Here is a 16,747-nt window from a genome sequence, read left to right as displayed (position 1 = left end):
AGGAGCCCAGTGGATGGGAAATTTGGAGATGGACAGGGTAGCCTTGGAGACTGGAAGCAGAAAGCCTAGAAGGATGGTCCACTTTATTTGCTTCTTTGACCCTGGGCCGAGTGCGTCATAGTTAATACCATAAGCAGGAGCTTCTATCTAGAGATGCAGGTCTAGGCTGCGTGCCCACATGCTGGCCAGGCACCCAGGTGCACTAGGAAGGTTATGAGCAAAGATTCTCCAGATGCCCCTTCCTTTCTGTGACAACAGTTCCCCTCCTTGCTTCTACTGTCCCACCGGGACATACAATGGGATGAGGTGACTCTCTGAAACATTCAAGGCCTTATTTCTGGCTGGCAAGGCTAAGACCATGCCACTTGCTATGCTGAGAAAAACCCTTGGACTTGAAGACCTGAAGATCAAGACTGGACTCTGAGCAGGCATTGGGAGGCCAGAGGTCCAAGACAGGGTGTCTCTTCTTCGATTGCTTTCCACCTTTTAATTTATTTTTGTTGAAACAGGATCTTACGTTGAGCCTGGAGCTTATCGATGCACCAGCTAGCCCCACATATCTTTCAGTCCTTACCTCTCCAGGCCTGGGATTACACATCTGCATGCTGTGCCCGGCTTTAGGAAGTAGATGCTGGGCGACACCTGTCCTCATGCTTGCCCACAAGCACCTTATTGTCTGAGCTATCGCCCCAGCACTCAAGAATAGATTCGTTAATGGCCCATCCCCTCCCTTGGAAAGTGACTGTGATCCAGATGTACTCAGGCAGGTTTATAATTTGATCAACACTGCCAGTAACACTATCCTCCTTCCAGGATCCATATATTGGCACGTGGCTCTTCGTCTGCCCCATTTCACATCAACAAATGGGAATTATTAATTGATTTTGTCTCAGTTATTTGGGATTAAGGGGTTGTTTGCAGACACTTTCATATACTTTGAAATGTCTCAAAAGTTGGGAAGAGGTCCAGTGAGGTGACGCAGCAGGTAGAGGTGCCTGCCACCAGGTCTGACGATCTGAGTTCGATTCCCAAAACCCACATGATAGAAAGAGAGAGCTGACTTCCCTCTGACCTCTACACTAATATTGTGGTACACAAACACTCCTCCCCATGAACACACACACACACACACACACACACACACACACACACGAGAGGGGGGGTGACTTAAAATAATTGTGAAGAAGCAGAACCTACCATGTCATGATAGCCCATTTGGCCCTAGAGAGATGCTAATGGACTCTCACAATGTGGTTCAGCCCAACCTACACCCTCTGAGATTTCTTTGTGAAAAACAGCTTATCAGTCTGATATCCGGATAATGGTGCCAGGAGGGCATGGGCTGATTTACCTCAGCTCATCTCTGAGGGATCACACATCTAACTTCCAGGAAGACCTGCAGGTCAACAGCTTAATGCAGGCTCTGTTGCCCAGCTGAGTTTTCCCTCTCTGTGTAAAGACTCGGGCACTATGGGAGTTAGCAGAGTCTGTGGCACTATGGGAGTTAACAGAGTCTGTGGCTGCTGTTGGCTGATCTTTTCTGCTCTTCCTCTCCCTTTTCTGTGGAAAAAGGAAGCTCTAGGCGCCTCACGGGAGAGGTCTTCTAACTTCAGCCTATGTTAGGTGAGGATTTTACCCCGTGCTGGAGAACAGAGCAGCAGAACGCTTGCTGAGAACACAGTGGAAGCCGGCGTGTTTCCTGACTGCATTTGGAACAGTGGGATTCAATTTCTTGATTTTTACTGGAAGCACTTACAGAGCTACTGTTTCTTTAACAGTTTACTGAGCTCTGATGTCAGCGTGTCACCTGGGGAAGGTCATTTTGTGGCTGCTCGGAGAGTCATGGCGTCCACCCTCAGAGTGGTTCCCGTGATCCCTTCCTCACTTTCAGGGTCTTCTGCGGTTCCCTCCCACAGTGATTAAGACTAATTTGTGAAAACAGTAGAATATAGCGGCAATGAGAATGTGTGATCTCTGCAGTTGGATCCTTAGAGCCATGACCACAGGCTCTTTGTCCCTTCTTGGGTCACTCACGCTGGGAGAGGCTGACAGCTATGTCAGGAGGACATGCCATGCCAGCAGACCCTGCCAGCAGACCCCGCTGAGCTGCAGGTGGCAAGGGTTCCTTTGAACAAATTCTTACTTTTCCTTTCCAGACTGGCCAGTGAGCGATCTCAGAGACACACGCCTTAGTTCTAATTAAACTCTCAGATGATCATAGTCCCAGCTGGAATCTATAAGACCACATCTACACGGGGGACCCTGAGTGGAGACTGCCCAGCGGAATCACTAACAGGTTCTGATGTGTGAGGAAGGTTGGCGGGAAATAGCCGCATCAGTGGATAGCTAGCAAGCGGCTTCACCGGACTTGCCCACACAGCAGAGGGTTGTCTGAGAATCATGTGGGGTTAAAATATTGATCTAAAATTCAATCCAGCCATTAATTGGACAGCCCTGCCCAATTGGGTCTCCATCTCTACCTTTATGGAGAAGAGAGAGAGAGAGAGAGAGAGAGAGAGAGAGAGAGAGAGAGAGAGAGAGAGAGAACGCTTTGCTTTTCAAAAGCAAGATTAAGATTTTATTTTGAGAAAAAGCCTAATTTGGGAAGTTTCTCATTCATGGTGTGTGAGCTGTACCTTGGGACCTTTCCAGGTTCCACAACAGTCTTCCCTTCAGGAAATCAGAACCAGAGGCGGTTGACTTCGCTAACAAAATAACTCTTGGAAACAGAGAGAAGCAACCACGGGAAGGAGCTGTTGGGTTTGCCTCTTGTGGTGTCTGAAAAGAGACTTCAAGGCAGGGCCTGTGGGGAAGGTGGATAGGAAGCTGCCAGCTTGTTCCAAGGCTCTGAGGAAACCTTCTTGATAGGTTCTTGATGGTCAATGGGAATGATGGATCATGGAGTCACTCAATGGACTGTCTGTCTTTATCCCATGATGATGTTCTTGGGTTTCTTCTTAGAAGCGGGGAGCAAAGAATAAATTGTGATGTCCACTCCGGAGCTTCGGCCTTCCAGCAGGGCAAGGATAAGAGATGCTTGCCTTGCTGCTTACATCTCTCCTGAGGTGTAGTGGTTACCATCATTTCTAAGGCCGAGAGAACATCTATGGCAGAAGTGATGGGGTTCAAATTGGTTCCTGGCTAGCGGTCATGAGCTACAGTTTCGCTATTGACTTTTTTTTTTTTTTTTTTGGAACTAGAACAGTCGTCAAAGATGGGACACGGCTGAGCCAGGCTCAGACGGACATGGAGTCTGATATAAAGACCCCAAAGGATCCTCCAGGTAAAGGCCTGGGGGTGACTGATTTTTCTCACCTTAAAAGTTCTTCTTGCATCTGTACCAGGAAGAGGCTCTGCCTAGTGACTGTGCCTTGTGTGGCTGCTGGTCATTTCAGTGAGACGGCCCGCTTTGCTTGGGGGACAAGGTCCACCTGATCTCTTAATTCTGGACACACTGGAGCAGAGGCACAGATTCAAATCTGGGGGGCTTAGTTGAAGTCAAGAGGTGGGAAGAGGGAGGACAGAAGAGAAGGAGGGAAGGGAGAAAGATAAGAAGGGAGGGGAAGGAGGAGGGGGAAGGAGAAGGGCGGAGGGAGAAAGAAAGAAGGAGGGAAGGGAGAAAGATAAGAAGGGAAGGGAAGGAGGAGGGGGAAGGAGAAGGGTGGAGGGAGAAAGAGAGAAGAGGGAAAAAGAGGGAGAAGGAGGGAATAGGAAGAGGACACTTTAGACACATAGATGAGGAAAGAATCTATTAATGAGCAGCAAGAACTGCCAACCAAAATGTAGAGGTGGGATCCGGGGAGAACCTTTCGGCAGAGTGCTGTTAGCCTGCCAAAAACGTGGTACATGCTGGCATTTTCTATTCACTGATATGTTCTAAGGTTGCTCAGGCCAAGAGAGACACTTACATTACAAAGGACAAACTTACAGCTCAGGAGGACTCAATGGCTTGCGCTGCTTCCCCCAGCATGACTGCAGAAACAGGCCTGGGCGTCAGAAAGCATTTTCAGAGGAGCAGGGAGCCCACTGGGGCTTCGCTAACCATAGTCCTCCTCTGAACAGCTGAAACCCCATCCAGGCTCCAGCCTGGATGGCTGCCCAGCTCTGCCACTCTGAGACAGGTGGCACTGCAGTGGGCTTCAGCGCTGTGGTTTCTGTTTCCAGACCTTAAGCTGCGTGGAACGTCTAAAGTGGCTGGGTAGGTGCAGAGAGGTATCTGTTCCTCTAGAGCTATGAGTCTCTCCGTCACGACTAAACACATTCTCCAAGGGTCAGGTAGGAATGAAGGCCATCGGGGAGCTGGAGAAGCCAGGCAGCCAGAGGTCTTTGGGGAGAAAGCCAGGCTCTTGGGCAGTGCTGGCACATACTGCCAAGTCCCAGCTGGCTAATGAGCCCTCTCGAGCCAGCAGAGAAGGGCGGTCAAGTCCCATCATTCCTCGTAATAAGAGTCACAATTAAGCCTCTGGGGATCTCTTCACTCTCAAGACGGTCTGCGTGTTGTTCTCCTTCGGGCCAGGCCTGCACTGGCAGCTGGGTCAGGCCGATCCTTAAAGGGAAAAATAATAGACTGTGGCATGAATCTGGCCCCTGGCTGCACACCTAACTTCCCACTCTGACATGAGGATGGGCTCGGGGGAATCCAACTGCCTAATGAGCCAGCTGCGTGTGATCAATAACTATGGTAATTGGGCCATGGTGGGTGCTGCCAAAATAATAACCCCAAGTGCCAGTGGTGAGCAAGAGCCACTGAGGTCTGCGTTGTCAGGAAGAGGCCTATGGGAGGGTCCTACGGAGACCAGGCCCCTCCATACGGTAACTCAGGGATCCGTGTGTCAACACCCACAGAGACGCTCCACAAAGTCGACTGTCCTCATAGGAAGTGACACCTGTCACCACTGTCCACAGCTGATGCCCAGAGCTAGTTAGGAAGTTGAATCTGTGCAGAAACCAGAAAAGTAAAAAGGGACCATGTGTTGGGGGAGTAGGAGCTTGGAGAGGGGGATAGAAGGACATAGGTGCTGTAAAGGAGGCCATAGCAAAGACCCCCATCTTTATCTGGGGAAGGGGAGGGATTAAGGATGTAAAGATCATTGAAAAAGTCATAGGGAAACATTATTTTATGTTTACTTAAATACATATTTAATATATATATATGTAAGTATTAGTGTATATCATAAATAACTTAAATCAAATTATGCCACTTGGGGTATACCACTTGCTCCTGCCTCTCGAGTGCTGAGATTAATGACTATGGGCCACCATGCCTTGTGGAAAGACAAAAAAAAAAAGCCCAGTAATATGGGATTTCTTCTTTCCCAAGAGGCATCTTTCTCTATGGTGTGAATAGAATTGTGTCCTCCTCAAGAACCGTTAAAACCCTAAGCCCCAAAGCCCATGGAGAGAGGACTTTTACAGATGTAAAGACGTAATGCAGACATGATGAGGTCATACTGGAGTGGGGCAGGTCTGCATCCTTATGAGAAGATGCAAAATTCAGACTCAGTAGAAGGCCAGGCATGGCCAGGGACCTCAGGAGGGACCTGGAGATGCCCTCATTTCAGACTCGGAAACCGACAGGGAACAAATTCCTGTTGTTCTAGGTCATTCGGTCAGTGGTGGTTTGATACAACAGCCCTACAGGTATTCACTCCTTCGTGCTCCCAGAAATGTACCCCTCCCCCCCACACTGAAGTGTAAGCCTTTCCTTCCCTGTCCACAGTGTTCTGCTAGAGCCTCACAATTTTGCCATAGACATGTGGCCCTGGGCCCAACAAGGTCTTCTCAAGGGACTCCACTGAGTCAAGTCAATCTGGTATCCAGATCTCTTCTTCTTTCTCATCACCCAGAATGCTCCTTTGATGTCAAGTGGCTGCTGGCTCAGAGAACATGCCTCTCCTGGGACAGCATCCCTGGTCCACACACTCCTCTTACTGAATGTTTTGCTGTTTCAAAGGCAGAAGCAAGGTGGAAAGGCGCTAATGAGGGCTCTTTGGGAGGTGTCAAATGGGCGGGGAAGCTCACAGTTAGGAGCTTCCCCAAAGGGAAACACCTATTTTCTGCTTCGCACTCCCAGGGGGCCCCAGCACAGTCTTATTTGTAAAGTGGGTGTGAAAGGGAGACATGAGGGTGAAGAAAAGCTTGGGGGCTGAGACATTCCTGGAAACCCCAATCGACTGCCTGGGCCTGAGCCCCAAAACCAAACCAGTCCTATTAACAGGGAAAAGGGGATGTTTTAGGATGGGGCTCTGGGGGATCCAATTCAGGGCCTTGTACATGCTAGGCAAGTGTTCTACCACTGAGCCACAGTCTAGTCCCAAGGCACCGTTTCTGAGTGCAAGGGACATCAAAGACCACCAGCAAGCCGCAGAAGCCAATGGATGCCCCAACTTGAAACTCTCAGTCCGAGTGATATCCAACAGCACTTTGACCTCAGTGCTTCGTCCTCCAGAGATGAGAGGCAGCTAGAAGAGACGTGGGAGGCAAAGAGCTGGAGCATCCTTCTGAACATGATGCTGAGGAGACAGTAATGGCGGCTGCAGGAATGTTATTCCCAATATGTAGGAAGCTCCTTGCTCCCAGCACATGGGTAGTATAATGGGCATACGGGTCAGGTATGCAAGAGAAGGCATTGGCTTTCCTTACACTTGAAAGATACCTGTCTGGGGTTGTTTATCCAGACTTTGGGTTGTTGTCCAAATTCTAGGCACGTGGATCATGTCAGACTGTGTATCTAAGTTGTGTTTTTTTGTGGGTGTGTGTTTGTATGGGTGCACCTGTTTGTATAAGTGCATGCATGTCTATGGACAGGAGGCCAGAGTTCAATGGTGGATGTCATTACCCATGTGCTGTTTACCTTGTTACTTTTTAATTACTTATTTTGTTTTCTGTCTGAGTGTTTTGCCTGCATATATGTGCAGCATGTCCATGCCTTGAGGGTGCAGAGGCCAGAAGAGGGTATTGGTTACCCCGGAACTAGAGTTATGGGAGGTTGTGAGTCACCTTGTGGGTGCTGGGAACAAAACTTGAATCATTTGCAAGAACAGAAAGCAATCTTAGCCACTGCGCCATTGCTCCAGCCCCAAATTCATAATTTTAAAAAGGTTTTATTATTATTACTAGTAGTTGCAATGTGTATGTGTGTGTGTGTGTGTTCATGCATGCGCATGGATGTCATGGAATGTGTATGGTGGTCAGAGGACAACTTCATGCAGTCTGTTCTCTCCTTCCACCTTCATGCAGGTTCCAAGACTGAACTCAGGTCATCCGGCTTGTACAGCAAGCTCCCCAAGCTGCTGAACCATCTTTCCGGCACACACCCTGTTTTCTGAGACAGAGTCCCTCCCTGTGACTTGGAGCTCACTGAGTAGGCCAGGCTGGCTGGCCAATGAGTCCCGAGATCTGTCTATCTCCACTTCCCCCACACAGGGATCCCATGCCAAGCTTTTTGATGTGGGTGTCAAGGATCGAATTCAAGCCCTCTTTCTCATAGGGCAAGTACGTTACCACTGAGCCATCTTCTCCATAGACTGTGCATTGTGTTCTTTAGGCGCTGTGTATTTGCCTGGGAGATTCAGAAGAGAATGGTCTTCCTCGCAGTAACACATCCTTTACTAGTTAATTGTCTTAAAAACAGTTTCTTTGTCATTTTCCCCACCTGGGATGGAGATGGCTTCAAAAATCATTCCTCTTGTAGGAAAATGTGGGCAGGTGGAATTGATGCTCTGTTCCAAGTACACCCTAGGGACCAGGGGTTTCCATATTTGTTGTTCCTCTATCCATACTGACAATGCCCTTTCTCACGTGTATGCGTTTATAAGGAACAGTAGAACCTGGATATTTTTAGGCAAAACGGACAGGGCTTTAAAATATTGTTTAACCCATTCTTCTGCTACTTTTTTGTATTTCTTTTTGTGAAACTTATGGCTATCCCCCAAATTATTTTATCTTTGTTAATCCTTGTCCCCAAACATAAGAAAGGCCTGTGAGAGTGGCATGTGTCTCTCCAGTGCTATCCTACTGGCAGAGCACGTGTTCCGTATATGGTTGAACGACCAGCAATCATGAGTGTGTGTGTATCCCAGGGCTCTGCCATCTTTTCTCTATGAAGAACCATGTTGGGGACACAGTGAGTAAAGCCTGAATCTCCAGATCAGCGTGTATGTGTGTTCCTGCATTGGGAACATTGAACATCATTTTAAGTTGCTCTCCATGTTAATTTTTGAGACAAGGTCTCTTGGTAAACCCAGGGTTCATAGGTTCAGCTAGGCTGGCTGATCAGTGAATTCCAGGGATTCCCCATCTCTGTCTCCCCAACACTGGGTTTGCAGATACACACCACTGTGTTTAGCTTTTCGTGCGGGTTCTGGAGATCTGAACCACCTCTCTCAAGGTCAATTTTTGAATACGGCTGTGTGTAAATACCTAGGAGGCCCAAGGAGAGGACAGAGTGCCCTCGTTGCTCCAGCACACAGGGAGGCTGGGCCAAGTGCCTGTCTCTGAGGCTCCCATCTACCATCTGTCAGCAGGCTTTTAGGAGAGAATTACACGTGTGATTTATTTTCAAATCCTTTCAGGTCCTGAAGGAGAGACACTCAGCACACGGCATACTCCGTCATCGTGTGTCAACATCCCCTCGATGCCGGGAGCAGCATTACAGGATGTCAGGGTGTAATTGGATTGCACTGGATCCTTAATCTACATTTTCATTTACCAAAAGCCATAGCATTGGGAGAGCCATTTACAACTGATCCTGGGGCCCTGGGAGCAGGGGTGGGAGTGGAGGGGGGCGTTCAGCATGTAGAAAGACAAAGGCCAGCCATAAAGCCGCGGAGTGAATGTTTTATATTTACAGTCAGTGAGTTTATAAATATATATTACATTCTTACAATCTACAATACATTCTACACAAGGAGGGATTGGAGAACAGGCATCCGCTGCAGTAGTCATGGAAATGTCATACAGGTCAGAATAGGAAGAAATCAGAAATGGGACAACTGAAAGCAAAGAATTTCGGTGGTCCAGGGGTAAGAGTTTCATCACCTTCCCAAACAAGGGGAGTCTAAGGGGGAAAGGAGCTGGGTGGCTTGCTGGCTGTCAGAACAAAAGGATTAGCACCACATCAGAGGGGAGTGGGCCTGAGGGGTAGGGGAGGTGGGATTCTGGGGAGAGTCTCTTAGTGGGGAGAAGAAGAAGAAGGAGGAGGAGGAGGAAGAAGAAGAAAAAGAAGAAGAGGAGGAGAAGAAGGAGGAGGAGGAAGGGGAGGGTGATACAGAAAGAGACAAGAGGATAAAGACAGAAAGTAATGGGAAAGAAAATTGAGAAATAGGTTCAGGGCAGACAGAAATGCCCAGAGAGAGAGGAGAGGAGAAAAATGTTGAAGAGAGGTCTGAAGAGCAGGAGAAGGGAACTGACCGCGGTAGAAACAGACAGAGAGACCAGCCTCCTTCACCCTTCAAGGTCACGGCTACTTTTCAGTCCTCCTCACTTCACAGTGAGACCGGGATTGGGTTAGGGGTCCCCTGATCATGCCACCCCCTCCATCTTCAGAGGTTTCAGCATCTGAGGGATCTTTGAGACATTAACCAATCATTTTGATTTTAAGCAATGGTAATCCTTTCAGGGCTGACTTTGGGTCCAAGTGTTTGCAAAAGTATGTACCTACACGCATGCACCCACAGACACATGCATACCCTCAACATACACGCGCGCACCTCCTATACACACACACACACACACACACACACACACACACACACACACACCCTACACATACCCTTCATCTCTCTCATGCTCTCCAAGTGAGCACAAGCCCACCTCTCTCACGGCTTGGGATAGCCTATCCACTCTGATCAGAAGGATTTGTTGTAATACTCTGGTGGCAAATTCTTGGACAGGAGACCCAACATGAGTGACAACAGATCCACTCCAAAAACAACCCTCTATGGTTTCTAGGAAAGCAGGGAGCAGGTGGGGGAATTCACTCCAGTCCTGCTTACACTCTGGAACCCAGCCTCTTCAGAGAGATGTATGTCCCTGGGACCTTCTCCATGGAATATCACCTGAAGCTGACACAAGGTCTGAGAAAAGAGGGGCAGGGAGAAAATTCTAGAAAATTTACCCTGCTCTCTTCACTCATGGATAACCAACAGCTGCAGTAAGAGTGTCAGCGGAGTGGAGAGATCAAGTTCAAATGTGATGAACTTGCTAAAGGAGCCGTGTGGTTTGTGTTCAGTGCCCGATAGGGCAGGAGGCTTCTCTGAGTTGCTCTAATGTTGTGTGTGTGTGTGTGTGTGTGTGTGTGTATGTGTGTTTCTTGACATGTAGTTATATTTGTGGGTCACTCATCTACCCATCTTCTTTTTGCCCTGCTAATCTCTGCCTTGGCCTGTCAATCATCCCTGGCCGACTTTGGCCATCTTTGGGAAATACCAGTCCACTGCCCGGCATCCTGCAGCTACCTTCAGCATTAGGCTCTGTCCATGGGCACCCTCCCAGCCAGCCCTGCTGCTCCACTCAGATAGCATGCTTCTGCCCGCTGATCCATGCATGCTCAACCCGAGTCTTGCTTTTTTTTTTTATTTTCATGGTCTGAAATATTGACTCTCAAAGCAGCGTGGATCTCACCAGAAAACCAAATTGCTTAGTTTAAAGGGAGAGAGTTCTTCCCTGAGGACCCTCAAATGCGCATCTTTGTTCCAGGTTTGAAAATGCTTTCCCATGCACAACAAACCTTGTAAGTCAAACCAAAACATTGTGCACAATGGCGTATGCATGGGTACCAACTCTGGGCCTCCTCAGTTAAGAGGGGATCATTTCCCAAGGCTCCATGGACAGTGTCACCCTTATGGTGTCCTCTTGTCTCATTTCTCCCTTGGCTGCATGTCTACTCCCCATACCCGGGTGGGTTCAAGGCTGAAAGGTAAGAACAACATTGGTGTTCGTGTTACACGTGCTCATGTAGCCTCTCCATGCAACTGTGAGGTTCTGCACACTCCCCGGGGTCCAGACCCTGGCAGACCCACTTTATGTCATCCTCATTACTCAACACCATGGTGTTCCCAGCAGAACACCCGTCATCTGAGGAGATGGCGGAGAACGTGGAGAATGTAACTCTTTTCCTTTTGGAGGTAGGGGATGTGGGGGGTTCGCTTTTCTGTTCATCCCCATCTGTGAGCATGGCTCCCGCGGACCTGAACAGCTGTCCGTTGATGCTGCTCTGGGAATTTGAGCTGAGAAGCAGTTTGCTCTCCTCAAAGTCCAGACCCCTGTCAATGGCAGTGATCCGCTCCTCTTGGGAGGAGGCGAAGTTCATGGGGTTCCCCAACAGCTCTGTCCGGTTGCTCAGCCCAACCCAGTCATGAGAGTGACTCAGACCTTCTTGCTCCTCAAAGGGAACCTGTTTGTGCCTGTACTTCAGGGCAAAGGTCACACAGTTAATTAAGAACACCAAGATAGCCAGGCAGAAGACACCCAGCAAAGCATACATCCCGATTTCTAGGTCACTCAAGCCCTTGGCTGCTTGATCGGGGTCGTGCTCCTCAGAGCCTGTGTTGCTCCTGGGGAGATCCACCTGGTCTGGGAAGCTGGTGAAGTCTGTGGCCACCGTCTGTGAGAGGATGATGTCATCTAGCAGGCTTTCCTGGCCTTGCTTCTTCTGGAAAGTTGGCCTTTTGGTTGTACTGCCCCATCCCTCCATGAGTCCCATGGAGGAGCTGCTATAATATGGCCCATCGGGGCTCCCCCACTCCTGCAAAGGCTTTTTGGACCTCCTCTCGTTCATATTTTCCACATGAAGTGCAGCCCCAAGGTGTCCACTCTCGCTGCTGTTGGGGTTCCCGTCATTTTGTCCAAATTTAACCTTGATGTTGGCTGTCCCCACAGCCAGCACGCTCTTCCGCTTAGATTTCTGGCAAGATTCACTGATCAGCATCTCCACCTTTACCAGGGCCCCCTGCCCCTCGTTTTCTGCAGCGATGATAGGCCACTTGAATTTGGGGTCCTGGAGAATGGAGACAACCTTCTCATCCAAGGATGTGGCCAGCAGGGAGAAATCCTTCTCATCGTAAATGTCCAACGGTGTGACAGAGCCATCACTGAACTGCACCCAGCAGCTAATGGCCGCTTCCTGTGGAGCAAGAGAAGTGGGGTCAGCATGCATTCAGGGGCTCAGCAAACAGGCACATACAGTAAAAGCTTCCGGTGGCTTCAAGGGGAAGCCAGTCAAACAATGTCGAGGAAACCGTGAGAAGCCCTACCCTAGAACATGGAGGGATGTGAATTCCTATAAAGAACCAAGGGGAGGGGTGGCCAACAGGACCAGATTAAGCCTTCCAAAATAAGATTGGTGTTTGAGGCTGGGGACGTAGCTCAGTTGGTGGAGTACTTGCCTAGAAGGGGTGAAGCCCTGCGGTTTATCCCTAGCACCATATTAACCCAAGGACAGTGGAACAAACACAACTCTGATCCCAGCACTCAGGAAATGGAGGCAATATAATAGGAGTTCAAGCCCATCTCTGACTATGTAATGAGGTCTGGGGCATCCTCATCTCAAAAAAATAAATAATAAGATTGACTTATTTTCTGATCCGTTAGAAGACAACAGGTTCAGAGACTCCCCAGGATCTACTTTCGCACAATTTTAAATGCCTTGTTGAACAGTATGGCTAGTCAGCGGGCGTCTTCACTGGGGTCACAGGTGTAAATTAAACGCAGTACCATGCCATCCGACACCATCTTAGCAGCCAGTCACATTACCACACATACCACAGATTGAGGGCACTGATCTAGACAGGAAGAGAAGCCCCTCAGGGTCACTGAAGGGCATGGATTCACTGGCTCTGCCTTTTCTGGGATACAACTGTTTGGTGCTCACCTGGAGACCAAGCCTTGACTAAGATAGGCGGGAAAACAGCAAGGGACAGTAGGAGACTTTGCCCTCAGTTTCCCCCACCACACTTCATTTAGAGCAATGGGAAGAAACTTGGGGCCACAAAGGCAGCCTACAGCCGAGGTCCCTGTGTGTCTCCGTCTCTTGCCTTCTGCACTCCGTGTTTAGACGTCTTCATTCATTCATAGCATGAGAGGTGACTTCATTGATGTCTTCGTTTTAAGTGACGCCTTCGATCTTGGATATGTCAGTGAATGGGCACTTACTGGGAAGTGGGGGCCTACCATGATACCTCACAAACAAGCAAAGATATGAGGTTGTCATGATGCACAGTAAGATTTTAAAAAAACGATAAGATCTCAGGGAAGAGAGAGTGGGAACCAGATGACCTGGGTATCCCAGTCAGGGTCTGAGGGTTCCCCAGGGCTCTAGCAAATTCCCTACTGTTGATTGTGTTTTCTTTCCCCCTCCCCACCCTAACATCCCTCACTATTAAAGTAAATGTTTTGTGGGTGGTGTTTAGCTGCAAAGAAACAAAGTAAGACCCTCAGAGGTGGTTGGTGGCTTCCATACCTTCCTTTTGTAAGATGTTGGCTTAAGCCAGGCACCACAGGGGAAACTGGCCAGGTTGCCATGCAAACGCCACAGGACCCAGCACTGATCTGCCAGCTTGTTTTGTTGCACCAGGAAATTTCAGCAGGAAACGCATAAGGACAACTGGCTTTTTGAAGTTGTCAGGTCAGGGCCAAGCTGCACAAGGGGACTGAGGACCATGTAACCCTACCCCAGCACTACCCTTAGGGGAGCAGGTGACACTCTGCGTGTCAGGGATGCATTATTCTATTCTGGTTGGGCCTTACCACTTTTTAATTCTTAACTGCCTGTGGCCTGATTTTATCATCCGCCGAGGTAGGAAGAAAGCTCATTGCTCGCCTTTCCTATCTGGACTTTGCAGGCTGCTGTCCATCTTTCTAGACAAAAGGCTTGGTTTTTGCCAAGAATTCATATCTGTTACTAGGAGCATCAACTCTCCAGTGTTTTCTAATCCCAAATCCCCACAGTAAGAAAGACTGTGCTTTCAGGGCTCAGTGATTGGCTAGCACCTGAGGGGAGGAACTTGAGGTGCAGGTCCAGCTGGGAGATAGAAGGTTGGAGGTGGTGAGTTGGGCTCTATCTTCTTCCTGCCATGAGCATGCTCAGTCTCTGCTGCTGCCCAGAGATGTGTGGGAGGTTGGGCCTGGCAACTCTCCCTGCTGTGGTGGAAGAAGGATTTCTGATAGGTAGGGAAGCTTCCAGAAAAGTCTCTGTGGGTTGGATCCCATGCAGAGAGAACTGACTGCTGTCCTTTGTTGTAAAGTTCACCTCATTCTCTGTGTTCCATCTGAGAAATAATGCCTGTCCAGCTCCGAAGAGGTAGATAGGCATATTCTCGTCTAACTGTAGACCTATTGCACACAAACCACTGAGTCTCTCAGTCTCTCTCTCTCTCTCTCTCTCTCTCTCTCTCTCTCACACACACACACACACACACACACATGCATACACACACATGCATACACACACCATACAACTGCACACATTGGAATATATTCACACACACAATGCCCACACAACACAAGTAATACACACTACATACATATGCAGAGTACATAGTACACAAGCAGACACATACACAAACACACACAAAACACAGGATGCCTAAACAAGATCCACACATACATACACACATCACATAGTATGCTTACACAAGCACATAGACATACACATAGGCACATGTATGTACGTAACAGACAATATAATACAAAAAGTACAAATATACCCACATGCAGACACCTACATGAGAACATATAAGACACACATATTGGAACATCACCAAACATATGTCCTATGTTGGTTGAACCTTTGTCATCCTGGCATAAGCTAGAGTTATCTGGGAAGAAGGGTCTTAAATTGAGAAAATGACTTCATCAGATACATTTGCAGGCCAGTCGAAGGGGCATTTTCTTGGTTAATGATTGATGTGAGGTAGCGCCACCTCTGGGAAGGTGGTCCTCAATGGAATAAGAAAGAAGACTGAGCAAGCAATGAAAAGCAAACCAGTAAGCAGAATTCTTCCATGGCCTCTGCTTTAGTTCCTGCTTTGAATTCCTGCCCTAATTTTCCTCAGTGATGGACTGTGAGCTATCAAATGAACCCTTCCCTCTGCAAGTTGCTTTTAGACATAGTGATTATCACAGCAAAAGAGACCCAACACATCCATACACACAATTCAAATGCACAATGCAGCCTGTTAGTACACTGGCTTCAAATAACAAGAAAAGAATGACATGACCTCATGTTAGCTCCCTTCTTCTGCCTGAACACTAAGGAGAGGCAGTATATTATCTATATCAGCCTCCAAGCCTGCTGGAACCTGGCTGCAGGTTGTGGTAATCCTCAGCCTGCCCATGCCTCCACCTCACGACCACTGCTAGATGAGGCCAGCATGCCAGTCAGGGAGGGATATTTAGACAGCAGGAGAGTGTGACCCACCTAGGTACCCACCCCAGCAACCTGAGTGTGGAGGACAGGGAAGCATCTTTTCAGTGCTTCTGACATGAGTGGCCGATGGTCACCTGCTGCAATGTTAACCCATCTACTTCAAGGAGCAAGAGACTTTGCAATCTCATGTTAGCAGCTCCTTTGCTGTCAAGAAACACAGGTCATGTGATGTCTGTTTGGAGTACGTGAATCTCCTGGGAAGAGCCTTCATCTGTCATGGGGTTCTCACTATGGGACATTCACCTGGTGTGAAGTCTCTTTAATGTGTGACACTCTGGTGTTTGCTGACCTCAGTTGACACATGTTGGCCTTAGCTGATGTATGGTGACCTCACCTACTGTGTGCTGACCTCACCTGGGATAAGACTCAGCCGATGTGTGTCTTAGGCTCCACCTCCTTACCTGTTTGGGCCTCTGCAGAAGTTCCTGAGCCACTGCAGTGGCGAAAATGGCTCTGTTGCTTCCGGGGCTGAGCTGCAGGGACAGTGAAAGCCCCGTTACCAGCTGGACCCCGAGGTCTGTGATGGTCACCTTCTCATCCAGCACGGTGATGGTCTTCTCGGCAAGGATGGCATCTGACAGAGGGGACAGGATCTGAAGGGCAGAACCAACATGACAAGGGGAGGCTCTCTGTGGTTGCAGCATATTCATTCATCACACACCATGTGTGAGGGCATGCAGGGACAATGAGAGAAAAGGAGCACGCATGAGCCCGCTGGAGCAGAAGCAGACTTCCTCTAACACTAAGCCTTGATCATGGAAATGCAGTGATGCAATGTGCTTCCACATACAACAGCATGGAGCAGAGGGATACCCACAGGTGTGCAGAGGGATACCCATAGGTGTGCACAGGGATACCCATAGGTGTGCAGAGGGATACCCAGAGGTGTGCACAGGGATACCCATAGGTGTGCAGAGAGATATCCACAGGTGTGCAGAGGGATACCCACAGGTGTGCAGAGGGATACCCATAGGTGTGCACAGGGATACCCATAGGTGTGCAGAGGGATACCCATAGGTGTGCACAGGGATACCCATAGGTGTGCAGAGGGATACCCATAGGTGTGCAGAGGGATACCCATAGGTGTGCAGAGGGATACCCATAGGTGTGCAGAGAGATATCCAGAGGTGTGCAGAGGGATATCCAGAGGTGTGCAGAGGGATACCCATAGGTGTGCAGAGGGATACCCATAGGTGTGCAGAGGGATACCCATAGGTGTGCAGAGGGATATCCAGAGGTGTGCACAGGGATACCCATAGGCGTGCACAGGGATACCCATAGGTGTGCAGATACCCATATAGGTGGCCTATATCCATAGGC

At 48.9% G+C, this 16,747-nt stretch overlaps 1 protein-coding gene across 1 annotated transcript in view; it reads right to left on the bottom strand.

Moving 5' to 3' along the window:
• Positions 1-8,823: 8,823 nt before the first annotated feature.
• Tmem132d (transmembrane protein 132D) overlaps positions 8,824-16,747 on the bottom strand; it is a 618,857-nt gene continuing 610,933 nt past the window's right edge. Inside the window, exons 8-9 of the mRNA XM_087903615.1 lie at positions 15,829-16,020; positions 8,824-12,124 (exon numbers count right to left, since the gene is read on the bottom strand). Coding sequence (XP_087759741.1) covers positions 10,943-12,124; positions 15,829-16,020 — 1,374 coding nt within the window. The 3' untranslated portion in view covers positions 8,824-10,942. The remainder of the gene's footprint in view (positions 12,125-15,828; positions 16,021-16,747) is intronic.

Source organism: Myodes glareolus, chromosome 2 (genome assembly GCF_982192425.1).
Source record: "Myodes glareolus chromosome 2, mMyoGla1.1, whole genome shotgun sequence".
NCBI lineage: Eukaryota > Metazoa > Chordata > Mammalia > Rodentia > Cricetidae > Myodes > Myodes glareolus.
This window is presented reverse-complemented; position numbering and strand designations above follow the sequence as displayed.